Raw genomic sequence first — 27,291 nt, 5'->3', positions numbered from 1 at the left:
TCACAGACTTACAAGTTAATATCACATCAATACAGTCAAGGAAGTATGAACAAAAGTTCTAAACACTCAGTGAGAAACATCTAGCAGGATCAGAGGCACTCAAGAAAAGAGACCTTTGTGATGGCTCTAAAGGATTAGTAGGGGCAAAACAGTTTGAGAAGGTGAAGGGAATCTCAGGCAAAGAAAACAGCATGATCAAAGGCACAGAGATAACTAACGATATCAGTTGCTATTTACTAAGTCTTCTATCTGTCAGGCACAAAGCTACGTGCTTGGGGAAATTTTATAACTTGCCCAAGGTTGTCTAATATGTCAGAGCTAGGATTAGAACCAAGATCTATCAGATTCTAAAACCTAAACTCTTACTCTTTACTGGAGAAAACTTATGTTCAGAATGTCATAGGGTGAGAGCAGAGTAGCAGGACAGAAGGCAAGGAAGGTTTGAAAAGGCCAGACTGTGAAGGGTTTTATGTGTTATATCTGTGAAGTCATTCATTATCCACTTCTGTCCCCAGACCCATGCCAGAAAGAATCTTATTTTTTCCTCTTGACCCCTAATCACAATATTTATATCTCAAATGCTTTTATGTTCTTTCCTCATTTCCCTCTGTTCACCACTAGGCAGCAAAGTCTTAATCAACAGGATTATCACAGTGCCCTACTCATTTAGTGCTCTACTCAGTGAATGAATGAAGCTAAAGGACTCTGGTGGTGAAAGTTTAGGCATTATGCTTTGCAATTGTATATAAAAGAGGTATGATTGCCTTGGAGAAATTGCAAATTCTCAGATTAATTTTAGGTCATTCCTACATTGCCAGTTGGTAAATCATATAACCCCAGTGTTACCTGTCCAGTTTCAGTGAGTGTGACATCATATGGGACAAGCCAACTGGTCTTCCCATCAAAATATATAAGAAAATTGGGGCTAAGCCACAAATATTATGAGCTCTAACCCAGGGACAGAGCAGCACTCCTGGTAGTTGATGATTTCTGCATGTGGCTCCCTTGCCTGGGATCCATTTGGTTTTCAGTATTTAGCTATAAACAAGTCTTGAGCCCAGCTGGGTAGGCTGGGGTTGGGAAACAGAGGTAGAGAGAACAACTGGAGAGGCCTAGAGATGTCGACAAAGAAGAATGTGCAAACCAGGAAGGAATGCAGGAATCCCGGCTTATCTAGATGTCTTTTTCTTTGGACATGCAGCCCAATTGTGGCCTGTGGCCAGTTGTTTCTGCAGAAGAATTTGAACTTTCCTCTTCCTAAGCCTCTCTCTCAAATTCCTAGGTGTAGAGCATACCTAAACCTGTTTCTTCCCACCCCTACATAGTAGTGGATGAATTGCCTGATTTAGAGTCAGGAGATATGGGTTCGAGTTCTGACCACCAGTCACTAACTTTGTGACCTTAGGCAAGTCATGTTCAAGCTTTGGTTTCTTCTATGGTAAAATGGAGTTATACCACCTTTTTGCCACTCCACAAAGTTTCTAGGAGAATGAAGCAAGATAATGGAGTTGAAAATGTTTTGTATATCGAACTCTGTGTAATTGTGAAGGGGGGAGGAGGATGTGGTCTCGAGAGGCTTTTGGATTGGGGGACCCAAATGAGGGAAACTCTTCTTTCTAATCTGCCCAGTGTGCCACCAGGTGGCAGCAGGATCCTATGTTGGCTCTTACCTTGAGCATAGGAAAAAAAAAAAAATGCTGCTTTGCTCTATTCTGCTAAAGTGAAGAGGATTTAGTCCTACATTTCTCCACCAAGTCCTTCAACTTCATATTAAATATTTTCTCAAAGGACTCACATTCTTAAAGTAGAATCCCACGACACTTTCCCCACTATTGAAGTTAAATCAGCCCTGGCTGGTTTCAGTTAATAGTTGCAAACCTGTTTTGGGCTTTAGGCTTTCATACAATCATTGCCCTCCTGAGATTTCACTGCTATGGACTCCAAACTCACTTTCATTTTTATCCTTGAATCATAGCTCTAGTGGACCTGGCAAACCATGTAATCTAACTCCTCATTTTGCAGAAGAGGAAACTGAGGCACAGAGAAGAGAAATAATTTGTTCAAGATTAAACAGTCAGTCCATTCAAGAGTTAAGACTTCAAGCCGGGTTTCTTCCTGTGGGTTCAGTCTCTTTGCAAATGTCTTTTCAGAGTGTTTCTGGAGGCCTGAGCAGTTTTGTTTCTTCCAGCGGTGAGAATTTTGAGGGCTTTCTGAGGCAGAGGAAAATAGCAGATCTCTCTGTAGCATACGTTTGAAAAATCTTTTGAAGCAGCATTGCCAGAAGCACCTTATTAGGAATTACCAAGTATCTGAAAGGCCTTAGAAACTCTCAGGTATGCATGCTAGGAGAATTACAACAGATTATGCCTTAGGAGAGATAAAGAATTGTTTTAAGGGGCTCATTTCAGTATATGGGCTTTTGTGTTAGGCTTGTCTTCCAATTATGTTCTTAGAGGCACAGGCAAAGAGGATTTAGTCCTACATTAAAATGAGACCATTCTCAGTGTACCGTGGCCTATGGCAGAAGGCGAGAACGAGGGAAGCCAGCCTTAAACATGTGCTATCTTGTATAGGGCATTCTCTGCATAAAGGTGGCAGAGTGGTAGGATAAAAGAATGTGGACTTGAGAGTACAACTGATAATTGAATCAAAACCCGCCCTAGTTATATATCTTTAAGGCAATTGTTATAAGTCTCAGTTTTCTTATCTATAAAATGAGCATAGTACTATGTGTTTTGTTAGCTATGTAACCTTGGACAAGTAATTTAATCTCTGTATATCTCAATTATATTGTCTGTAAAATGAGGGTAATAGTAAAGTGAAAAGCCCTACATCATAGATTTTATAGTGATTAATGGTATTTTCTAGAACCATATAGAACATGTAATAAGCACTTGGAAAGTATTATTTTTGTTGTTATTACTACCACCATAAGAGTCGTTGTGAGGATTAAATGAGACAGTATATGTAGAGCTTATAAAGAGAATAGGCACTCAATAAAATGATATTTTTATTTATATGTAATTAATAACCACAATGGTGTAAATAGTATTCATGGTAAATGAACTTGCTAACTTATGATCAAGGTGCAGGAGTATTATTTTGTCTTTTATGTTTATTCTGTTATTTGAGAGTAATTCTTGGCTTTTTGAATTGCACATTCATCATCTTTTTGGTAATCTGAAGGCAATAATAACAATTAACATTTATCGAGCCCTCACTATGTGCCAGACCCTGTGCTTTATATATTGTCTCAGAAGGATTCAGTAACTTGCAGCTAGCAAGTGATAGATCTGGGATTTGAACCCAGGCATTCTGAAACCAGAGTCTGCTTTCTTGACTATTTCTTACTATTATGCCTCCCTTAAAAAATGTTTACTATAATGGGGATTCCATTTCTTAGCAGTAGAATTATAATATCCTGGAGCCAAAAGGTATTTAAGTATTCATCATGGATTTATAATATATATCAGGGATAATAAAAATGTTCAAAACCTTTTACCTGACAGATCCACTTTTAGGAATCTATCCTAAGGAAATAATTCAAAATACAGTCAAAGTTTTATCACAGTATCATTTCATCACAGTGTCATTTGTAATGGAAAACTTTAAAGCAATCTAAACATCTAACCACAAAAAATGATTAGTAAAATATTCTGTATCTATTTGATGAATTATTATGCAACTCAGTAATTGTAAACAGTGATGCTGCTGGCTTTGTAAGAAGAAAGATGCTGTATGTGAATCCATGAGAAGATAAATAAATAATAATAAATATTTTCTTTTTCTTTCTTGAATACTAATCTTTAATTTCTTTACTCTGGCAAGATTAGCGGACAGAGGGATTCTCAATACTGTTACATATTAGAATTTGAGGAATTTGGATAATTTCTAAAGGTTGAATCTTCTCTAGCTGATAGAAAGTTTCTAGTTAATCTTTCCTTCACGTAGCAAGTAGATCTTGCCCCATGCTGGACACTCAGGGAGAGTCAAGAGATGTAAAGGCCTTAATCTGTGGATGCCGTGTTAACAGTTTTGTTAGGGATAGCCTAGCAGCCTGGAATTAAGGTACTCTGTGCAGAATTGGAGAAGCAGTAGGCAGCAGGAATAGATGAATGTGTACACGTGCTGAGGGGAGGGAGCCCAAATACTGAGGGCTCAGGGCCGTGTGAGTCAGAGCTGCTATGGAAAGGTTCTTTAGGGAAGTGAGTCTTGGACTAGACCTTGAAGGAAATTATGGATCAAAACTGGTTACTTTTCAGACCGAAGGAAGAGCACCATAGGAAGAGGCCTGGAATACTGCAGTGACCATATGTTGTGGGAAAAATAAACGACTATCTTAACTGGAGTGGAAGAGGCACCTTGGGAAGATCAAGAGGTGAGCTTTACTCTGCTTTTTAAAAATATAATCATTAAAACACATGTAGTGTAGATCATTAAAACACACATAGTGGCTGGCTTTCTGGCCTAGACTCAAGGATAGTGAATTTTATTTTCAGTCCTCTTTTTCTTGACCATTTTTAGGAATGTGTGTTTGAGATGTGTGCTGTGCCAAGAAGATAAGAGTCATGACAAAAAGAAATAATTTAGGATGGGGAAGCCGTTTCATTGTGCTGAGAAGAAGCTGTAAAGGAATGCTTTTTGTAAATTAATTAGTGCTTTTATGAGCACCAAACTGGTGGTCACCTGTAGCAACCAGATATTTGTGAGACGAGTCAAGACTTAAGGGCTAGTTAGCAAATCTGTCATCCCCAGAACTTTACAAAATGAAAAATGATAGAATTATAGTCAAATAATGATAGAATGATAATTATTTTCACTTAGAAAATGAAGAATGATAATCAAGATATATTATAAAGCCCCTCAAAATCCTTTGAAAAGGATTCAGCATAGTAGCCTATGCTGACAAATATATCCATCCTACTCATTTCTCTCCTTATTCTTCTCTCCTTTCTTGGGTTTTAGAAAAAGTTTGTATTCACCCCCCAGGTAGTGGAGTGAATGGGTTGTAAAGGTAGATTTGGGAGAGAAGAGAAAGGGTGAATTTAACTGGCAGTAGTGACTATAAAATTGCTTCAAGGTGAGTTTCATGAGGGCGGGAGAAGGAGGTGGAAGGGATAAACAGATATCTGTAGTTTGTTCATCATCTCTGTGGATGTTACAGTCTGTCTTGGGGGGATCATGTGCTATAAATGCTATCTGCACAGATTTCCCCATGTCCACCCCTTGATCTACCTGCAGAGGCCTTCCCCTGAGAATGCTGTGAGTGGTGATATAGCAGAAAGAAAATTGATCTAGAAAGACTGGCAGTGAAATAAATCTGTGGTCAGCTGTAGAGTCTGAGGTTCTAGTAGCTCTCACTCTGTTCCTAGAATTGCTTTGAAGACTCACTATGGAAGAAAATGTCACCTCATCAAGATCCATTTCATGTGAAGTCTGTGTGAAAATGGTAACCCTCAGTTATTAATCACTAAAGTCAGCTCAGAGAATAAATATTGTTATAATGTAATTTACTCCAAAAAGATTTCTCAGCAGGAATCCGAAGCAAGCCTTCTTGATTTAGTTCTGCCACTGACTAGCTTTGTGGTAGATAGCAAGTCACTTTACCACTCTGATGAGCCCTAGTTCTCCCTATAAACTGTTCCAGCCCTGATATTCTGAAGTTCTGAGATGAGAGAATGTGAAAAAATGTTCCTCATTTGGGGATTGAGAATTCTAGGGGGAGAGAAGGAAGAGAGTTAACTCTGATCCATACTTTACCATTTGGTTCTTCTTGCTGTTCCAAGCTATCCTTGTGCCCTCCCCGAGAGGAAGGTGACGATGCAGTGTGTACATGAAATTGCTTTAAAGCTTCTTCCCTGGAGGCTAAAAGTACCTTGAGAATGTGGTTTCATCTGTCTCTGCCTCTTCTGTGTCTGGCATAGATCTTGCCACAGAGTAGATGCTTAATGTTTGTTGACTTGAACTGGTGCGAACGCTTGTGTTTCTTCTTTTTAAAAAAATGTTTGCAGCTTTATTGAGGTATAGTGACATACAGTAAGCTACACATTTTTAAAATGTGCAATTTGGTAAGTTTTGACATGCATATACACACCTACGAAGCCATTACCACAATCAAGATAATTAACACATCCATCATCCCTAAAAATTGTTTCATGTCCCTATGTAAAACCTTCCTCCTGCCCTCCTTCTTTAAACATCCACTGATTTACTCTTTGCCACTATAGATTAGTTTGCATTCTCTAGAATTTTATGTAAATGGTATGCAGTATATACTCTTTTTTTTTTTTTGTGGCAGGGAGTCTGGCTTCTTTCAGTATAATTATTTTAAGATTCATTCATGTCGTAGCCTGTATCAATAGTTCATTTCTTTTTTATTCCTGAGTAGTATGTGTGGTTTGTTTTTTCATTTACCTGTTGATGGACACTGGATTTCTGGTTTTTGGCTATTACACATAAAGCAGATGTGAACATTCATGTACAAGTCTTTGTATGGACATATGTTTTTTTAATTAATTATTTTTTTAAAAAATTATTTATTATTTATTAAGCTTATTGGCATAACATTGGTTAATACAATTATATAATTTTCAGGTATACATTATAATTTCACATCTGTATATTCTATTGTGTTTACCACCCAAAGTCCAGTTTCCTTCAGCTACCATATATTTGATCCTCTTTACCCACTTCACCCTATCCCTACCCCCCTATATTTGACCCCCTTTACTCCGTCTACCTCTTCCCTCCTCCCCCAACCCCTGCGCTCTGGTAAGGTAATCACTAGTCCATTGTCCATGTCACTGAGTCTCTGTCCTGTTCATTTGTTGCTTTTAGGTTTATATCCCACATATAACTGATAACATGTGATTTTCAACGTTTTCAGTCTGGCTTATTTCGCTTAGCATGATTATCTCGAGGTCCATCCATGCTGTTGCAAATGGCAGTATTTCATCTCTTCTTATGGCTGAGTAATATTCCATTGTATATATGTGCCACAGCTTCTTTAGCCAATCATCTATCGTAGGACACTTCAATTGCTTCCATAGCCTGGCCACTGTGAATAATGCTGCTATGAACATCGGTGTGCAAATATCTTTACGGGTATGGGTTTTCAAGTCTTTGGGGTAAATACCCAGTAGAGGGATGGTTGGATCATATGGTAGATCAATTCTTAGTTTTTTGAGGAATCTCCATATTGTTTTCCATGGTGGCTGTACCAATTTTCACTCCCACCAGCAGTATATGAGGGTTCCTTTTTCGCCGCATCCTCTCCAGCATTTGTTATTACTTGTCCTGTTGATTATAGCTATTCTGACAGGTGTGACATGGTATCTCATTGTGGTTTTGATTTGCATTTCCCTAATAGCTAGTGATATTGAGCATCTTTTCAAATATTTGTTGGCCATTTGTACATCCTCTAGGGAGAAGTGTCTGTACAAGTCCTCTGCCCATTTTTGATTGAATCATTAGCTTTTTTGTTGTTATTGAGTTGTATGAGTTCTTTGTATATTTTGCATATTAGGCTTTTATTGGAGACATTGCTTGCAAATATATTTTCTCATTCAAATGGTTGTCTCTTTACCTTGTTGACCATTTCTTTTACTGAGCAGAAGTTTGATGTAGTCTCATTCATTTATTTTAGGTTTTACTTCCCTTACCTTTAAGGTCATATTCATAAAATCTTCCTTAAGTCCAAGGTCCTTGAGTTTCGTCGCTCTGTTTTCTTCCATGCGTTTTATTGTTTCAGGTCTTATATTTCAGGTCCTTAATCCATTTTGAGTTAATTTTGGTGTGTGGTGATAGACAACAGTCTCGTTTCATTCTTTTGCAAGTGGCTTTCCAGCTTTTTCATCACAATTTATTGAAGAGGCTTTCCTTTTCCACTGTATGTTTTTGGCTTTTTTGTCAAAAATTATTTGCCCATATAAATATGGGTTTACTTCTGGACTCTCAGTTCTGTTCTACTGGTCTGTGTGTCTGTTGTTTTGTTTTGTTGTTTTTTGTTTTGCCAATACCATGCCGTTTTGATTACTCTCACTTGCATTATAATTTGAAGTCAGGCAGAGTGATGCCTCCAGCTTCGTTCTTTTTTCTCAGGATGGCTTTGGCAATTGGGGGTCTTTTGTGTTTCCATACAAATCTGATGATTTTTAGTTCTTTAACAAATGCCGATGGGATTTTGATGAGGATTGCATCAAATCCATATAATGCTTGAGGTAATATGGTCATTTTAACTATGTTGATTTTTCCAATCCAAGAACACGGAATATCTTTCCATTTCTTTGTATCTTCTTCGATTTCTTTTAATAGGGTCTTGTAGTTTTCATTGTATAGGTCCTTCGCATGTTTTGTTAGATTTATTCCCAGGTATTTTATTCCTTTCGTTGCAATTGCAAAAGGAATTCTTTTTTCCACTTCTTTTTCTGACACTTCATTATTAGAGTATACAAACGCTATGGATTTTTGAACATTGATTTTGTACCCAGAAACTTTATTGTATTTGCTTATTGTTTCTAGTAGTGTTCTTGTGGACTCTTTAGGGTTTTCTATATAGAGAATCATGCCATCCGCAAATAGTGACAGTTTGACGTCTTCGTTTCCTATTTGGATGCCTTTTATATCTTTCTCTTGTCTGATTGCACTCTCTAGGACCTCCAAAGTTATATTGAATAACAGTGGCAATAGTGGACAGCCTTGTCTTGTTCTTGATCTTAGAGAGAACGTTTTTAGTTTTTCACCATTAAGTATAATGTTGGCTGAGGGTTTGTCATAGATGGCCTTTATGATGTTAAAGTACTTTCCTTCTATACCAATTTTGTTAAGCATTTTGATATTAAATCGAGCTGTATCTTGTCAAACGCTTTTTCTGCATCTATTGATATGATCATGTGATTCTCATTTTTTAATATGTTTATGCGAGGTATCACATTATTCGATTTGCGTATGTTGAACCATCCCTATGCTTTTGGGATGAAGCCCACTTGATCATGGTGTGTAATCTTTTTAATATGTTGCTGTATTCGGTTCGCTAGTGTCTTATTTAGGATTTTTGCATCCGTGTTCATGAGAGATATGGTCTGTAGTTTTCTTTTTTTGTGCTATCTTTACCAGGTTTGGGTATCAGGGTAATGTTAGCCTCATAAAGTGAGTTGGGAAGTATTGCCTCCTCTTTGATTTTTTAGAAGAGTTTGAGGAGAATAGGTATTAAATCTTTGAATATTTTGTAGAATTCACTGGTGAAGCCATCTGGTCCTGGACATTTACTTTTTGGTAGGATTTTGATGATCGTTTCAATTTCCATACTGCTGATTGGTCCATTTAGATTTTCCAGTTCTTCTTGATTTAGTCTAGGAAGATTGTACTTTTCTAAATACTGGTCCGTTTCTACTAGGTTATTACATTTAGTGTTATATATTTTTTCATAGTATTCTTGTATGATCCTTTGTATTCTGCGATGTCAGTCGTAATTTCCCCTCTTTCATCCCTGATTTTGTTTATTTGTGTCCTTTCTCTTTTTTCTTTAGTGAGTCTAGCCAGGAGTTTGTCAATCTTATTAACTTTCTCAAAGAACCAGCTCATCGTTACATTTATTTTGTCTGTGTGTGTGTTCAATTTGTGTGTGTGTGTTCAGTTTTATTTCTTTCTGTTCTAATTTTGATTATTTCTTTCCTTCTGTTGACTTTAGGCTTCATTTGTACTTCCTTTCCGAGTTTTTTAAGATGAAGCGTTAGGTTGTTTATTTGGGCTCGTTCTTGTTTTTGGAGGTAGGCCTGTAATGATAAGAACTTTCCTCTTATGACCACTTTTGCCACGTCCCCAAAGTTTTGATATGTTGTACTATCATTATCATTCATTTCTATGTATCTCTTGATCTCTCTTTTTATTTCTTCTCTGACCCGGTTATTCTTCAACAGCATGTTGTTTAATCTCCGTGTATTTATGGTTCCTCCTGCTTTCTTTTTACAGTTGATCTCTAGTTGCAAAGCATTATGAGCAGAGAATATGGTTGGTATGATTTCAACCCTCTTATATTTCTTGAGGCTATCTCTGTGTCCCAGTATGTGGTCGATCCTTGAGAATGTTCCATGTGCACTAGAGAAGAATGTATAAGCAGCTGTTTTTGGAATGGAAGGCTCTGTAAATGTCAATTATGTCCAGTTGGTCTAATGTGTCATTTAAGGATGTTATTTCCTTATTAATTTTCCGTTTGGATGATCTGTCCATATCCGACAGAGGGGTATTTAGATCCCCTACTGCGATAGTGTTTTGGTCTGTTTCTCCCTTTAGTTCTGTTAGTAATTGCTTTACATATTTCGGGGCTCCCTGATTGGGAGCATAGATATTAATAAGTGTTATGTCTTCTTGGTGCTTGATTCCCTTTATCATTCATTACGAAGTGTCCCTCAGTGTATTTCTTTACCTTTTTTATTTTGAAGTCTATTTCATCTGATATTAGTACTGCTACTCCCGCTTTTCTCTGTATGCCATTTGCTTGAAATATCATTTTCCACCCTTTCACTTTGAGTCTATATTTGTCTTTGGAGCTGTGATGTGTCTCCTGGAGGCAGCATATGGTTGGGTTTTGTTTTTCGATTCATTCTGCAACTCTGTGCTTTTTTATTGGTGAGCTCAGTCCATTTACATTTAGAGTGATTATTGAAATATGAGGTCTTCTTATAGCCATTTTATCTTTTGCTTCCTGGTAGCCGCTCGGTGTTTCCATTGCTTCCTTGTCCTTGTGTTTCTGTTTTCTTTATTTTGGTTGGCTTTTGTGTGTTTTTCCTCTGGTTCTTCTTCTTTTCTGTTATATACTTCAGTTCTGAATCTTTGATACGTGCTTACCATTACAAATATGTATAAGACAGATATATATATATATATTGCACATTCATTATCTCCATTCCCCTTTGCGAATTTGGATCTTTGAGTCCTCCACTCTTCAGTTATTATTGTCTCAACTTGTCCCTATGTATGCTGAACGTTCGTTACTATCTTGCTATAGCAATTCTTCTTCTTATTTAAGCTTATAATGCCCTATTCTTAGGAACGGTTGCACTCCTCTGCTTCTATTTGCCTGATAGTCACCTTACTCCTAATTATGTATTTTTTTTTTTTTTTTTGTCATTTGTTTTAGGTGAGCTGACCCCTTTCAGTATTTCCTGTAGTGCAGGCCTCGTAGTGGAGAATTCCCTCAATTTTTGTATGTCTGGAAAGGTCTTAATTTCTCCTTCATATCTAAAGGAGAGCTTTGCTGGATACATTATTCTAGGCCGGTAGTTCCTTTCATTTACTATTTTGAATATGTGATTCCACTCCTTTCTGGCTTGTAAGGTTTCCGCTGAGAAGTCCGATGATAATCTAATGGGTTTTCCATTATAAGTTACCGTTTTCTTCTCCCTGGCTGCCCTGAGAATTCTGTCTTTGTCGTTGATTTTTGATAATTTTAATACAGTGTATCTTGGTGAAGGCCTTTTTGGGCTGAGATAATTGGGTATTCTGTTGACTCCTTGAATTCCAAGCTTCAGCTCATTCCTTAGATTTGGGTAATTCTCGTCAGCCGTTTGTCTGAAAATGCTTTCTAGTCCCTGCTCCTTTTCCTCACCTTCGATAATGCCCATTATTCTTATGTTTCCTCTCCTGATGGTATCAGCTAGTTCTTGTATTTCTCTTTCATTATTTTTCATTTTTCAGTTTCTCTCTTCCTCCTTCTGATTTATTTCTAGATTTCTGTCTTCGATATCACTGATCCTTTCCTCCATTTGGTCGACTCTTATTTCCTAAGCTTGCTATTTCAGTTTTCAACTCTTGCAGTGTGTTTTTCTTATCCCCAGAAGATCTATTCTGTTCTCTTTGAGGGTTTCAATCTCCTCGCTCTGCTCATCTAGGTGTTTTTTCAATTCCTGAAATTGTCGATAAGACTTGTTTTGGAACTCACCGAGTGTTTTCAGAAGTACCATCCTGGATTCTCTGTCATTTAAGTCATATATTTCTATGTCTGTAAGCTTATTTTCTGGAGACATTTCTCTTTCTTTCTGAGATGGCTTGTCACCTTGGTTGTTCATAGTGTTTAATGGACTATTTCTCTGCCTGGGAATTAATAGAAATGTCTTCTGCTTTTTTTCTAGAAAGAAGATTTATTATATACAGGTCTCTCTTTAGCCTGCTGTAAAGAAGGAACTTTTCATTTGGTTTCCAGTAGGTGGCGTCTAATTCTCTTTTAACCCTGCTTTATATAAAGCCTTAATAATGCCTTTTTATTTTCTTGTAGATATTTAATCACGCTCACTACCCTCAGTTTCAGTCCCTGTCAGTGTTAGAAAACTAAACTTTTGGGTGAAGCAAATAATGCAAGATAAAGATGACGTTTTATATTATTGTGCACTTGAAACTTACATAATCTTATTAACCAATGTCACCCAAATAAATTTAAATTTTGAAAAAAGCAATTAAAAAGAGAAGAGCCATGATACTTGAAGAAGCAAGAAGAAACTGGGAGGACTTATTCCCAGAAGTACCATCCTGGATTCTCTGTCATTTAAGTCATATATTTCTATGTCTGTAAGCTTATTTTCTGGAGACATTTCTCTTTCTTTCTGAGATGGCTTGTCACCTTGATTGTTCATGGTGTTTAATGGACTATTTCTCTGCTTGGGCATTAATGGAAGTGTGTTCTGTGGTAGCTCTTATGCACAGATCTCATGCTCAGACATGGTGGTGTGCAGTTGGGTGTTTTTATTGAGTTTTAGAGGTTCAGCTTATTGTTGTTTCAAGGGGAGTGATCTTGAGATGTCTCTCACTCCGCATGTTTCTCCGAATTCTGTCTGGACATGTGTGTGTGTGTGTATGTGTGTGTGTGTGTGTATGTATAGTAGGTGAATATCTAGGAGTGGAATGGCTAGATCAGATAGTAGTTGTCTGCTTAACTTTTAAGAAAATGTCAAACTATTTTCTAAAGTGATTGTACCATTTTAGATCCTGCCAGCAGCTTATGAGAGTTCAGTTTCTCCACATCCAGGTCTTGGTACGGGTCAGTCTTTTTAATTTTAGCCATTTGAACAGACATGTACTAGTTAGTATCTTATGGTTTTAATTTAGATTTCTCCAATGGTTAATGAGCATGAACATCTTTTCATACACTTATTTGCCATCTGTATATCTTCTTTGGTGAAATGTCCGTTCAATTTTTCTGCCCATTTAAAAAATTGTGGTGTTTTTTTTTTTATTATTAAATTTTCAGGATTCTATATATTTTGGACACAAGTCATATCAAATATATGCTTTGCAAATATTATCTCACAGTTTGGCTTGTCTTTTCATTCTTTTATCAGTCTTTCATGAGAAGTTTTACATTTTGATGAGGTCCAGTTTATCAATTTGTTCTTTAAAGGGATATATGTGCTTTTGATGTTGTATCTGAGAAATGTTTGTCTGGTGCAAGATCACAATGTTTTATCCCCCTAAGTTTTCTTCTCTAAGTTTTATAACTTAAACTTTTACATTTAGATCTGTGATCCATTTGGGTTTTTATACTGTAAGAGGTATGAATCAAAGTTTTTTTTTTTTGCATGTGTATATCCAGTTGCTCCAACTGTTTTTTGAAGAATACTTTGTGTATAATTTTTCAGATTTAAAAAAATCTTTATGAGCACAGGTGGTTCCATTTTACAGATAAGGAAACAGGCTTGGGGAAGTAAAGTGACTTGCCCAAGGCTGTATAATTAGTGTTAGACCTAGGCTTAGAACCCAAGTCTACTGATGCCCAGTCCATTAGTTTGTTCACTGTGTTGTCTTTTTATTTAACCTTTTCAAGTACCCTGTGCTTGAGTATTATCATACTGCCTATTTTTTTTAGAAGAGAACTGAGACCTAAATGAGGACCATCCTTCAGAGACCATATTGTGAAGGCACTTAGCTCTCAGACCACATCCTCTTATTATTCTCCCCTCATTCACTGTGCTTCAGTCTCCTCGCCTTTCCTTGAATCCACCAGGCCCACTTCTGCCTCAGGGCTCTTGCATTTGCTCCACCCTCTTCCTAGACTCTCTTCTGTCAGCCATCTGCATGTCTTGCTTCCTTATCTCCTTTAAGTCTGTGCTCAAATGTCACCTCAGTTACATTTATTTAAAATTATTTAAAATTGCAAGCCCTTCCTTCAGTAATCTGTGCCCTGCCCCATCCATACAGTATTCTATAGTCAGATTGTCCAGCCAGGTTCCTCCCATGGGATGACCAGAGATTTTCTGTCAGAGTGATAGCAAGGCTGTGGCTGATTGACGGTAGAGAGGCTTTTCCTACATGGTTAAGGTTAAGGAAAGATGTTGAAAGCAGCTCAAAATCATCTTCCTTTTTTCTCCCATCATCTTTAGGAATTTAGAGTAATCTATAGATGTTTAGCCCAACTTTCTGATCTGGGTCTGACTCATGTTAATTTATAGAATAGCAGCCTCATTAGGACTTATATAGGTGTCAGAGATTTTAATATTGCTACTATTTCTTTAGTCCCTTCTTGGGCCAGGCATTGTACATACATTATTTTCAATTCTCACAACAGTTCAGCAAGACAGAATTTATTCTCTTTCTTAAGTACATAACTCTAGGGCTAGGGATGTTAAAAGAAGTTTGTCTCAGTTCACACAGTGTAAATGATAGGGCCAAGATTCAAACCCAGGGCTGGATGCCTCAAAACCTGAGCTTTTCTCGCTATGCTTTGATAATGTGTTTCCACTTTCTTTTTCATATCTCCCCATCTAAAAGCAGTATCATCAGGTAACTTCTGGAGCATGGAGGTAAATAAGGAAGGCTGTTCCAACGTCATCTCTACATCTCTTTAAGGAAGACAACAGAGATCCCTTTTTATACATGGCGGAACTGAGGCACTGAGGGGTTAAGTATCATGCTTAGGGCTACAATATATAAGTCTTTGGAAGAGTTGAGATGAAAGTTCCTGGCTTCCAGGGACCTTGTTTGACAGTCCATGTCCCACCAACACCAGAGACAATTTTATTGTAGGACTGAACGAATGAGCAAGTGGCTGCTCTTTTTGGCCTCTCAGAAGGATGAAGTAAACATCTGAGAACTGTGAGCTGTTTCCTACCAGTTGCTTATGGAGGAATTGAGGTCCCTCCACACAATACTGTAGGTCTGGGTTCCACTGAATTATTAACTTATAAGCCATGTTCCAGACTCATTCTACCAAGCTAGATGCCCCAAAATTAGATTTAACGTCTGTTTCTGAGAGCTCCTTAGCTGAAGTTCTTCCAGAATTAACTTTGAAATCCTGGTTTTATATTTCTTTTCCCAATTCCCTGAAATCAGAGAGAGTGTTTACATGGGTAAGGACGGGCTTTGTCTGAAAATTTTCTTGAAGTGTTCCGTGATTATAGCAAGTGTGAGTTAGCTTATGCCTGTCTCTTTCTAGGGGCCTGTGATGCTACTGCTGAAGTTTCTGATCAGTTTGGGGTGGCTGAGAATATGCTTATTCTGTGTAGTAAGATGAATGGGTACCATTTGGACACCCATTCCCCTAGAAGATTTTCAACAGACTGGCAGGGTCCAATGGTATAGCCGACAGAGCTATTGGTCAGTGCCAGTCAGAGATGCCGGACTTCAGCTACAGCTTTGCACATTTACCAATTTGTATAATCTTTGTCAGTAATCAGGTACCCCCTGGGAGCTAGGGAATTAGATTTTAATGAAAAGGTATAGTCCCACTATGCCTCTTTCTAAACACTTATGTTGTTATTGTCTAGATTACTTACAGTCCTCCCTCAAACAGTACATTCCTCAAGAGCAGAGAACCAGACTTACTATTCTCTTTATCTCCAATGTCTAACAAATGTCTAGGAAATGACAGTTGAAATAGGGTGGGATTTTAAACTGGATAGTCAGGATTTATCACTGTGTGCTTAAGTAATAGTTGCCTCATTTGTAAACTGGAGTAACATTATCCACCTACAAAAATATTTTTAGGATTAAGTGAGTTAATGAGTGGAGGGACAAGATGAGTGACAGATGGCTCTGTGGACTCTGTGATTCAGTAACACAGCTTAGAACAGAGAATTACAGAATTAAAAAGAACATAACCAGCTTCATCTCTGTGTGACTAAATCCTAACCATCTTTTGGATCTCAGTTTAAAAATTATTTTTTCCAGGAAGATTCCCTTTCTACTTCTTGTCCCTATTCTACTCTAAACAGATTAGTTCCTTCTGTTAAGTGCCTTCGTACTATTGTATTCTTTATTATGACACTTGTCACAATTTACTTTTTAAAAAAGTGTCATCTCTAGTAGACTGTAAACTCCATGAGGTAAGGGAATTATGTCAACCTTGTTCACTGTTGTATTCAGTCACATAGTCAGTGTTTAAAATATTTATTGAATGAGTGATACATTTTACAGATGAGGAATTGGAAGCTTAGTAAGGATAATCAGTTTGCCCAGACTCTAAGACAGACCTAAGTCTTTTGATTTCTTGTACCATAGCTGCCTCATAGGCAGGCACTTTGGATCTTAGTTTTCTTCTTCTTCTTTTTTTTTTTTTAAGTTTTTGTCTTTTTCTCACCCATTTGAAAAATTTTTACAAATAATAGATGTTCCTAGAAGAATATTTAGAAAATATACATAAGCAAATAGGCAAAAAGAAAGAGGAAGAGAAGTTAGAAGCAAGATAGAACAAAGAGGAAAGAAATAGAGATAGGTCACCCAAAAGTCTAATCACCTGGGATAAACACTGTTAACACTGGAATATTTTCTTTCAGACATTTTTTTAGGTGCTATGTACAAATGTGTGTACATACACACACATATGTCTTTGTTTTCAAATTGCAGGAAATAGAAAGGTGTAAAACTTGAATTATCAGGAGACCTCAGTATAGTAACAGTGTCTAAGAGTCAGGGACTTATGCTGCTGTCAAAAAAGCAGATCTTCTAGGATCCCAGGATGAGGAAAACTACCTTCAAATCAATAGCTCAACAACTTTTGCTTTTAGGTTCTCCCTTAGTGGAGAAGGATTCTTCTCCCTTAGTGGAGAAGAATTTGGTTCACTGAAAAAGACAAAGTTCTTCCATGCCTTGGCCTTTTTATAGAGTCTGGTTTTTCCTCTAATAGAGTCATAAAGGGGCCCACTCTCCTGGAGGCTGGTTGCCCTGGAAGACTGGCCTTTTTATTTCTAAAAGCTATTTGCTCCAAAAAACCTGTCAATTTAGTTAATTGGAAGTTAAAAGAGCATTTTCTTCCATTCCCAGGACTGGCCCATTTAGCTGACTCTTATTAGCACAGCTGTTATTGGCAAATAACATTTGAACCATAAAAGTACACTTTGCCATTAAGCCTTCCCTGGAACCAAGGTGTGTTTTATATTTGTCTTCCTGCTACTGTAGATTTCCTAAGCACTGGCTTTTAGATTTCAAATGGAATTTGGTGTTCTGCTTCTTCAGGTACTAAGTCCTGAGATTTCAGGCCCCATTTACTCTTCAGGTCCATATGCCACTTCCAAGCAAAGATTTGTTATCCCCAGATTTATTCTACATCTACAGTTTGCAGATAATAATTGAGCCCCGACTTTGTGCCAGATGCCATACTTGGCACTGGAGCCACTACAGTGAATAAGACCCAGTTCCTGCCTTCAAAGAGCTTATGTCTTGTGGAGCAGGCATACATGGTTTTATGTGATAGGTATAAACGAGGTACTATGATAGCAGTGACTAGGGAGTCCTAACAACCTTGGGAGAGCAGAGGTGGTTAAGAAACATTTATACTGAGACCCAAAGGACCCAAGATTTGGCAGCTTATTGACATTACTATAATCTTTGTGTAATTAGGATTGTGTCTTTATACTTTCACTGGGTAATTAATAAAACAGGTTTGAAAATATTCAGACATTCAGTAAGTAATTACTGCCTAGCTTGTTTTTTAAGAAATAATTTTTTAAAATCTATGTGTTAAATGCTTTTTTCTTGCCTAATCTTGTCTTAAATAGTCTAAGGGGGCAGTGAGGGGCTGATATAGAAGGAATAAAGATGTAGGTCATGGTCTCTGAAAGTTCACAGTCTAGAAGAACAGATTTATATACCTAAAATAGAAAATAGCAGGAAATAGTCAATGCATGTGTTCCTGTCCCTAGCATGATACATCCTTTTACTTCCGCTGCAGGGGAAACACTATCCCAGCTTCAACAAGGAGTTTGATGTAGACACAGAAATATGGGAAGAGACTTGCTTTGCCTTCCTTAGCCCACTGGAAATATTCGTCATCTTTCTCCGGTTTATTGCCTGAGCATATGTATTGCATAGGTGACTTCAGGGAGGAAAGAAATTGGTATATCAATCTTGAAATACTTCCCTCTCCCTCATCTAGTATATATCCTTTTCTTTTCCCCAGTGTATTCTCACTTAACGGGTTTAAAGATGAGTCCTCCTTTGATGTTAACTCTGCCTTCAGTTACTCTCAACTTTCTTTTAGACAGTTTTCAAACTAGCCAGAAGGAAAGCTTTCAAAACCGAGACATTGAATTATCTCTTTTGGTCTTGTAAATTCTTTAAAAATTTTTTAAAATATACATTTATTTTTTAAATTATAGTTGACATACAAATATATTATAAATTCTTTAAAGTCTCAACTACATCATTAACTCTTTAAAGTAACTTTTTCTATACTGAATACAGTGCTAAGTACACAGTAAGAACTTAATATATTTTTCTTGATTTATTATTCTACAAAAAACAAAGCTTACAGGAAGAGAGATTGACTCCTTTCATTGGGCTGATGAACTATCTTGTTCATGCTCAGCGCAGGGTAGGGAGCAGCTTCTTTTAGTTGAAGCCTGATGCATGTTACTTTGTCAACTTATTATATCTTTTTCCGAACATCACATTTTTCATTGAAGAAAAATGTGAACCATACACATTTAAACCACATTTGGGTATCCTTTATTTTGAATCATTTATTATGTTGTTGATTCTGTTAGAAATTGTCTGGGCTTTACTCCTGGAGGATCTTTAGAAGTAAGCAGAGAAAAAACTTAAGGGACTTGTTGCAAGGATGCTTTTAGTATTTTCTCATTCAGCTCTGGTCACTGGACAGACACATTCAGAATAGTTAAGGTACTAATTTTTTTTTTTAACCCATGGGGCAGGTTGCCTCCCCTCCCCCTAACCTGTACTAATTTTTTGAGGGCATAAATATTTACTTATCCCACTAATAGTCCTCTTTTCTGGAAACTTAAAGATAAGAGACATTTCTCTCAATCCAAAATGATTTGAGATTGGGGGATCGAGGAACATGTTTTTGAAACACTGACTAGAGGAAACTGTGATTCTAGGGCTACATCATGAAGTTCTAATCTCAGATTCCTAAAAGGGAAAATACAAGCCCATCTGGCAATTGGGGAGAGGCAAGTGAGAAAACGAGGCCTTATTTCATTCAGCAAATGGCTTAACAGTAGATCATATTGATGTGGACCACCCGCAGATATTGCAAAAACAGGAAATAAGATTGACTTTCTTGAAATCTTTTCTTGTTTCCTCTCAAAAATGAGTTTTACTGTCAGTGGGTCCCCACAACACCTGGTTAATATTTGCATTATACTTTCTTAAGTAACTAATTATAAACCTGTGCTCTGCTACCTGTCAGTATGTAAACCTCTTAAGGGTAAAGACATTCCTTAAAAAGTACATTTAATTCACTACTTTTTGAGGTAAAAATAAACATAAAAAGACAATTATTGATATAGTTATATCATTAGTGACTTTTGTTTCACTAAAGCTCAAGGAAAGTTTAGATGAAACGATAAAACAGTTTTACAGGAGAAGGAAATAGCTCTTATTATGGTGCCAGAAAGAACACCATAATATTTAATCATAGATTGGAGATCTCTTCTGAATGTTCAGGGTGGGGACCAGGGTTAGAGGAGCCTGCGTGTATATGTGGGGGTGAGGAGAGTGAGTGGTATCAGACGTCTTTCCCTGCTTTCAGTGGCTTGGTCAGAATCGTTTCAGTAACAGAAACTAGAATCAATATGTCTTTATCAAGTGAGTAAAATATTGCATTGGTCTTAATTATAAGACTAGTCTCCATCTGTCAGAAGAGATAGAAAGGTTATGGAGAGTTGACTTCTTTCTGGGTTAAGGGGCTACAGTCCTGTACCTTTAGGATTCTAAGCTGACACCATTTGAAACTAGTTTTTAGATAAGAATTTTTATTTGTGGCTAATATTGTGAGACTATTACATTTTATTGCATTTTGGTGCTTTTTATTGCACTGCATTTTATTGCAGTGCTTTTGTTGTTCATTTTACCCAAAATGATATAACAGAAAGAATAGAAATCCCAAAGAGAAAGAAAAGGTAGAGAGAGGGAGGGAAGAAGGAAGGGGACAGAAAGAGAGCGGGTGGAGAGAGAGAAAGAGATCTTTGAGGAGGGGTAAATATGAAGTCTACTGCATAAGGAAAAAACACAATAGAAAAATCACAGCTATTCAGAAAAATGTTACTTTTATTCAAAAGGTAGAAGAAAATACAGTTACATTTTAAAGATACCATTAAGCTGCAGCTCAAATTTAATAGTATAAGGGGTATTTATTGGAAGAGATTAAGCTGATTATGATTTAGTAGAAGTCACAAGCTAATGGCTATTTGAACAGTAGCTTAGTATTCTTTTTGAAAACAATCTAGCTGATTCTCCCATGTAAGTGACTCTGGGGATGAAGGATATTTTTTAAATGTTTAAGTCATAAGATTTAAGAGTGGTTCTAAAAAATCTGGAGCTAAATATAAAAGTGCTACTAATGATGCCCCTCAGACCCAATGATAGAATCATAATTACCTCTATTTAATATACATAAAGAATTAAGGATAAAAAGCCATCTTGCAATGAAAGCTCTATCTATATTGGCCATTAATAAGTTAGTTAATGTGATTTCTAGTATAATTGGAGTGTAAAAGATTTTGTGGCTAGTTCTAGTGGTGCTAATAGCATTGTTAGTGGAGAAAATGTGCTGTTATCGAAAACTAGAGAATCTGATTCAAGCATTGGAAGTAATTATAATACTTAGTTTAAATATTAAGTTAAAACTATTCCTTTAACTTCTAATACAAACTTACTTTCTTAGCTAATTAAGAAATTATGATGGGGGCTATCTGACTTTGTTAATTAATTGAATAATTACATGGTTAAAAGTTACAATTTCCATATCTGCAAGTGAAATTGCTTCAACACTAAGGAGGTGGTATAGCATTATTTTTACTAGGTGTATCATTAGTAATAACTTTTATGGATATTCTGTTGAATATAGAATATATTCAACTTTGTTCCCCAGCCGTCAATACTGCTTGTTTCACTTGCTTTCTCACTGTCATTCTTTGCCATAAACAATGGCAACTAAGTTGTTTGAGTTATTCTCCAAATTAAAAAAAAGAGTGGTGTGTGTGTGTATGTGTATGTGAGCAATATGACACAGACAGGTCTGTCCTTCAGCAAAACTGGTAGCATAAATTTGCTCTTTTTATGGTTCAGGCTTCTCCTTTATGCATCTTGCCCTATCCCCAGCCATTACCTCTCTATCTCCCATTCAAGAAGGGCTTTAGTATTAAGTATCAACAATTTTTATATACCTGTTGACGTAGGAGCCAGTCTTAATGATCCTTTGGATTCATCTGTGTGCATAGTGGAGATGGCAATATTTTCATATCTTTCCCGAGGTGTAAAGCACCAGCAGTGATGAATAAGCACCACCAGGTCCTTCTGGAAATTTTTGTTGAGAAAGCCATAAAAGAGAGGGTTTATACATGTAGAAACCATAGCAATCAAGTGGCAGACTACAAATACCAGGTCATGGTGGCAGCTCATCAGCACCTCGTGATACCAGTCAAAGATGACATTGAAGATATTCAAGGGCAACCAGCAGGCTCCAAAAGTCACTACAATGGAGATCAACATAGTGTTAATCCTCTTGTTCTCACTGAACCGGCTTTTACTTTCTCTTTTCCTGTCCACCTTTCCATTTCTCCTGTGGAGGCAGATAACAATCTTCAGGTAGCAGATGAGGATGAAACCCAGAGGGACACAATACTGGAGCATAAACATGGAGGTAGTAAAGAGGAGCTGGTTCATTTTGGAGGGCCAGTTCTCTACACAGGCTACCCGGTGGGTGTAGAAGTCAGTGGGGAGAGAGAGATTGTGGAAGGGCTCATCAGTGAGGTGGTAGGACAGGAAAAAAGGAATCGACATCAAAAAGGAAAATAGCCAAATTGTTGTGATACCCCAGTAGGCATGAGACACATTGGGCTTCCAGCCACGGGGATTCACAATCAGCTGATATCTTTCAACAGCAATTAACACAAGTGAGAATATAGATACAGAAATGAAGACACTCTGCACATAGGAAGTGAGTTTGCACATGATATCTCCAAATATCCAGTGGTCCATCAGAGTGTAGATGACAGTAAAAGGGATGCACATGACACATACCAAGATGTCAGAGAGAGAGAGATTGGCAATCAGTATGTTGGTGACATTCTGAGTTTCTCTGTGTTTCTTGAAGATGATAATGATGAGAGAGAGGTTTCCGAAAAGGCCCACAATTAAGATTACAGTATAGGCTATGAGTAATGGGAGCAAGGCTAGAGGAGAGGGTCGACAGGACTCAAAGTAGAAAAATGCAGAGTTGTTGCTATTTGCATTGGTTTTATTAGATGCTGGATGGTTTAAGGAAGGTTCCATTTTGTCAGGGTTGTAAGAAAGCTTTTCTAAGCTTACTTGTATTATGGGTGGATAGTTTGACCATCAGTTCTTGGGAAGTGGCTTTGCTCTGAGGTTTCCAGAGAGTAATTAGTAGAGTTTAATCTTCCTTGATCTTTGTTTGTGCTTGATGGAAATGCATGAACGACTTGAGTATGCTCTTGAAATCCTAAAAAAATTAAACACAACCCAGAACATTAATGCAACTTTTTAACAACCTGGACAGTTCTATAGGTGTAACAGTGTCCCTGAGAGGTATCTAGAGGATCTCTCTATATCCTTGCCTTCCTCTCATCTCAGGTGCTTTTTTTTTTTTTTTGTCCCTTCAGCATAATTTTTTGAGCTAATGAGTAAGGAAATGTGATAGCGTTCTTTTAACTGTATAAGATAGCCCAAATATACATTTCTATCCATCACCTGTCTTGTGTGTGTGTGTGTGTGCTGTGAAGGCCAGAAGTACCATTTGGAGTTGAGTTTCAGTTGGGGCATCACTACTTGGTGTCTCTCTGACTTTGATGTAAATCAGTTACCCTTTCTGCTCAGTTTTCTTATCTGTAGATGGGGATAAACAATGTCTATTTGAGTTGTTGTGAGGATTAAATGAGATCATGTGACTAAATTTGTCCCTCAGCCCCAGCATAGAGCACATAATATGTATTAAGTGTACGTGCATGGAATAAAATTTTGTCAGCTCCGCTGCCCAGAATTAGTCTATAGCCTTTAGTCTGGGGGCTAGAATCATTCTTGCTATGGGATAGCATATGACTCCTCCTCCTCTTTGTACTTCTTCCACTCTCTGAGGCTGAAGTCATATTCTGTACAGACAGTTTCTGAGTACATTGCTCAAATTCTGGAGATCAAGGCAAGGTAGCCAGTGTCTAGTGAGCTATTACTCAGAATTAACTTTATTTAGAAAGTACTCTCCAATTCTTCCTCCCTCTGGGTCTCTTCTTCTGACTTTTAGAGGAGAAGGGGGCCCTGGTCCTATGGCCCAGCATGGCTTAGGGTGGTTAGGTATTCAGTGGAATTATTCATAAAAGGAAACACAACAGGCACGATAATCTCCCACCATTCTAAGTGCTGAGATTTCTGGCCCAAAGAGGACACTCTGAAAGAGGGCAAAGGAAAAAAATACCCCTTATTTTGGTTTATTCTTTAGGAATTGGAGGAAAACAACATAAATAACATGGATAAAGGAAGATGAGCAATAGGAATGAAAGAGAACAAACTTTTATTTGCTGTTTGAAATTACCCTGGCCTGCTCTCACATTCTTTCTGGGTTCAAAGGCTTAGCAGATTCTTATTGGAAAGTAATCACCTTAAGAATACCTGTTATGTCTGATGTGGTTTTAACAATAGATACCACAGTGAAGAACACCATAAAAGTACTAAAGATGAATAGAAACCGTTGATAAAGAAGGCATATTTTATAAAGAAAGACCCGGGGAACTGATCTGTGGCTCAGACGTGATATGGTGATAAGTAGAAATAGCAAAATTTAAAAACAATGGTATTTGAAATGAAGGTTTAGGGCTTGGATAATTCAGAGGTTCAACAGACCTAGATAGAGTTATTAGCTTTTGCCAAAGGAGAATGTCAAGACAGGTTTAAGCTCTTTATGACAGTCAGTAGAACTACACATGAGAACTAGAAAGCTTTGATTGTTTATTAGAGACCTTCTACCAAGCATGCTTCACTTGGAAGAAGAAAGGAATGAAAGGAGAATAGGCAATAATTACATATATAGGTTGGTAGGCTAGAATGAACACTAGACTTCCTGTCAGGAGACATGTCCTGCTGCTAACTGGTTTTGGGCAAGTCAGTCCCCTTCTCTGAGCCTCAATTTCTTCATCCTTCAAATGAAATTTTAAAAATGGTCTCCCTATTTTACACCTTAGTGTAAGGGTCAATGAAATAATATATTTAAAACATCCTATAACCTGTTAAACCCTGTAAATTCAAGTGCTTGTTAGTGTTATTATCCTTGTTTAATGTTTCAGTCATTTGGACTGAATTGATCTAACCTCCAACGTCCAGAGAGCTGTAAGTGCTTTCCTGTCTGCTGCACCATTTATTTCTCCAATATCAAATTTGCTGGAACGAGGTGGGATTTTTTTTTTTTCCATTTCATAGATGGAAACCAAAGTACAGAAAGATTCAAGAGCTTAGCTAAAAGCCAAACAAAATTAGCAAAATCTTGTGCTTTTTTACCTTCCCAGCTCTTATTGTCTACAAGAAAGAAAAGCTTCCTATGACTCCTACAAAGATGGGTCTGAATAAATTTTCTCTTAACAGATGTGGAAGTACATACAATTTTGCGGAGTTCTTATTAGATTGGTAATAGAGATGGGAATAAACATCAGGAACCCTTGTGTTGCCCATTTTGCGTTGTTTGGGCTGAGTAAATGGGATTCACTCACCACCCTGCAACAGCTGGTCTGCCTCTTCGTAGAGACCCCTCTACCCTGAGCTCATTAGTAGCAAAGTACAAATTAACTCCCTAGTCTATACAGTCCTATTGAGGCTTGAAGCTCAGAAAAGCCAGAAGATTAGATGGGCTTCATCTGGGAGGGAATCAAAGGAGAGTACTGGAGATACATTGTCCAGTGCCCTCTACTACACAGTACAGAGAATAGTAACAGGAAATCCCCAATATGGACTTTTTAATGGCAAGGTGGGATTTACACTTTACATAATTGGTAATTATTAAGTTAAAATATTTAAATCCTGCCTATCTGGGGGCAAAATAATGCTAAGCCTTGATTCACAAAAAGTTTTTGGGATACATTTCTATTTTAGGAAAGTTCATCTTTGGCTCTTTCTGTTGGAAATGAGGGAAGTGAGATCTCAAATTACTAAGTGAGATTTTGCCCCAAAATACGATTAACATATGGCATATGTTGGTAGTCTTCAAACCTTCAGCTTGATTATGTCTAGCTCATGAGGCACATGCCTTGAACTGGCTCCATTTATGCCTTTTCATGTAAAAGTACATTACATTACACATTTTTTGGTAGTTTTGTGTTTAAAAGTTTCAAGATGAACAAAATAAGAGCATTATACTCCAGCAAAGTCTTCATATGCATATATATTTCTGTATCTGAATGTTTTTTGTTAGTGTATGTCTTTTTCTATGTCTCTATTCAAACGACTCTTTTTTTTTTGGTGGGGGTAATGTTAGGGGTAGAGTTGATGTGCGTCTGTCCTTTGGTATCTCTGCGTTTTTACTTTACCTCTCACCGTCGTCGTCTTTTCTGCCGGTCTCATTCTCTTCTGTTTCCCCCTTTCCCTTAATTGTCCATAACCCAGAAAAACTAAAGCATATTTTAGATTATCTGTTATATTTCATTTGGTGCTATGGTGTTTTGACCTAGAAGAGACTAGAGGTATTCGAATATACCCTCTCACTTGACAGATGTTGCAGCTTTGCAGTTAATTACTGGCAGAACAGGAACCAGAGCCCAAGTCTCTTGGCTCTCAGAGTTCCATACTCTTTTCACTATTTTTCCTGCTTCCAGTTTTATATTTCTTGAAGAAATTTCTGTATTTCTTGCTCTTAATATTAACAGCAGGTGAGTAGAACACTTTCTTTTATATTAAAAAAATCCTTATGTAATTTCAGGGAGTCCGTGGTCTTGCACAAAATGAAATTTTGCACACCCCATTCCCTTCTTATGTATACGAGGGTCCCAGAATAGGGCAGGAATACACTGCAAGCATCTCCCCAGTGGAATTCTCTTTTTCCTTAAACCTCCAGGAATACAGATTCGACAGCTGTGTTGATACGAATAACACTTCATACTTGTTTAGGGCTTAATGATTTTTAAAGTATTATCCCATTCATTAATTCGCTCAGGAATTTAAGTGCTGACAAGGTGGGCTATCTTACTTGATCTCTAGAACAGTTCTGTACTCTAGATAGGAATGATATTTTAATATTATCTGGAGTAGACAACTAAGTCACTGGCAACTAAGACCTACTGACTTTCTCATGGTTGCATAGTTAGTTGCAGACTAACTATGGAATAAGACTTCTACTTTCTAAACCATATACAAAGTAATATTTCTAGTTAATTTGATCATTTCGTTAACAAATCAATTAAATTATTTGTGCTCCATGAAAACAAACAGAACTAGATTCTCTGTAAAGTCACATCTTAGAGCTTTCCCTAAGAACAATGTACTATATTAAGTAACCACAAGAAGCATCAAGAAACAAATGCGTATTTTCTTACTACTTTATTAGAAAGTGTAATTGGCCTGGTTATTCTATATTATGCATTAAATATCTTTTCCCTATTCAACTAGTCACCCATTCCCCTGCAAAAAATTTTCACATCTATTTATTGCAGAAATATGTGCTGTCTTTCAAGATTTGGGGATAGTACTCGATTCACTTATTCTTTTATTACAAGTACTTTGATTTTATCTGCTGGAGAGATGGTCTGTTTTTCCTTCTGACAACTGAGTACATACGAAGTATTAGTGGAAAATGTATACATTTAATCTCCCAGTCTAATAGTTATTTTTAAAATCAGGCCAACACAGATTGTC

General features: G+C 37.2%; 2 protein-coding genes across 41 annotated transcripts in view; one reads left to right on the top strand and one right to left on the bottom strand.

Moving 5' to 3' along the window:
* Positions 1 to 27,291, top strand: part of KLHL3 (kelch like family member 3) — a 235,899-nt gene that overhangs the window by 50,520 nt on the left and 158,088 nt on the right. For 33 of the 40 annotated variants that reach the window (XM_039836141.1, XM_039836138.1, XM_039836134.1 and 30 more), the window contains one exon: positions 4,263 to 4,378. The exons of 5 other annotated variants lie outside the window; for them this stretch is intronic. The gene's annotated coding sequence lies outside the window, so the exon portion shown is untranslated. Of the gene's footprint in view, positions 1 to 4,262; positions 4,379 to 14,760; positions 14,887 to 27,291 lie in introns of all 40 variants that reach the window. 2 more of the 40 variants (XM_039836116.1, XM_039836145.1) reach the window with 1 other exon arrangement.
* LOC120581337 (neuropeptide Y receptor type 6-like) lies at positions 21,604 to 22,719 on the bottom strand. The gene has a single exon (XM_039836156.1). It carries the CDS (start codon positions 22,717 to 22,719, stop codon positions 21,604 to 21,606), a length of 1,116 nt encoding a protein of 371 aa, XP_039692090.1.

This window comes from Pteropus medius, unplaced genomic scaffold, assembly GCF_902729225.1.
Source record: "Pteropus medius unplaced genomic scaffold, Ma_sr-lr_union100, whole genome shotgun sequence".
In the NCBI taxonomy this organism is placed as follows: Eukaryota; Metazoa; Chordata; class Mammalia; order Chiroptera; family Pteropodidae; genus Pteropus; species Pteropus medius.
Note: the sequence above shows the minus strand (reverse complement) of the source record. Positions and strands in the feature narration are given on the sequence as shown.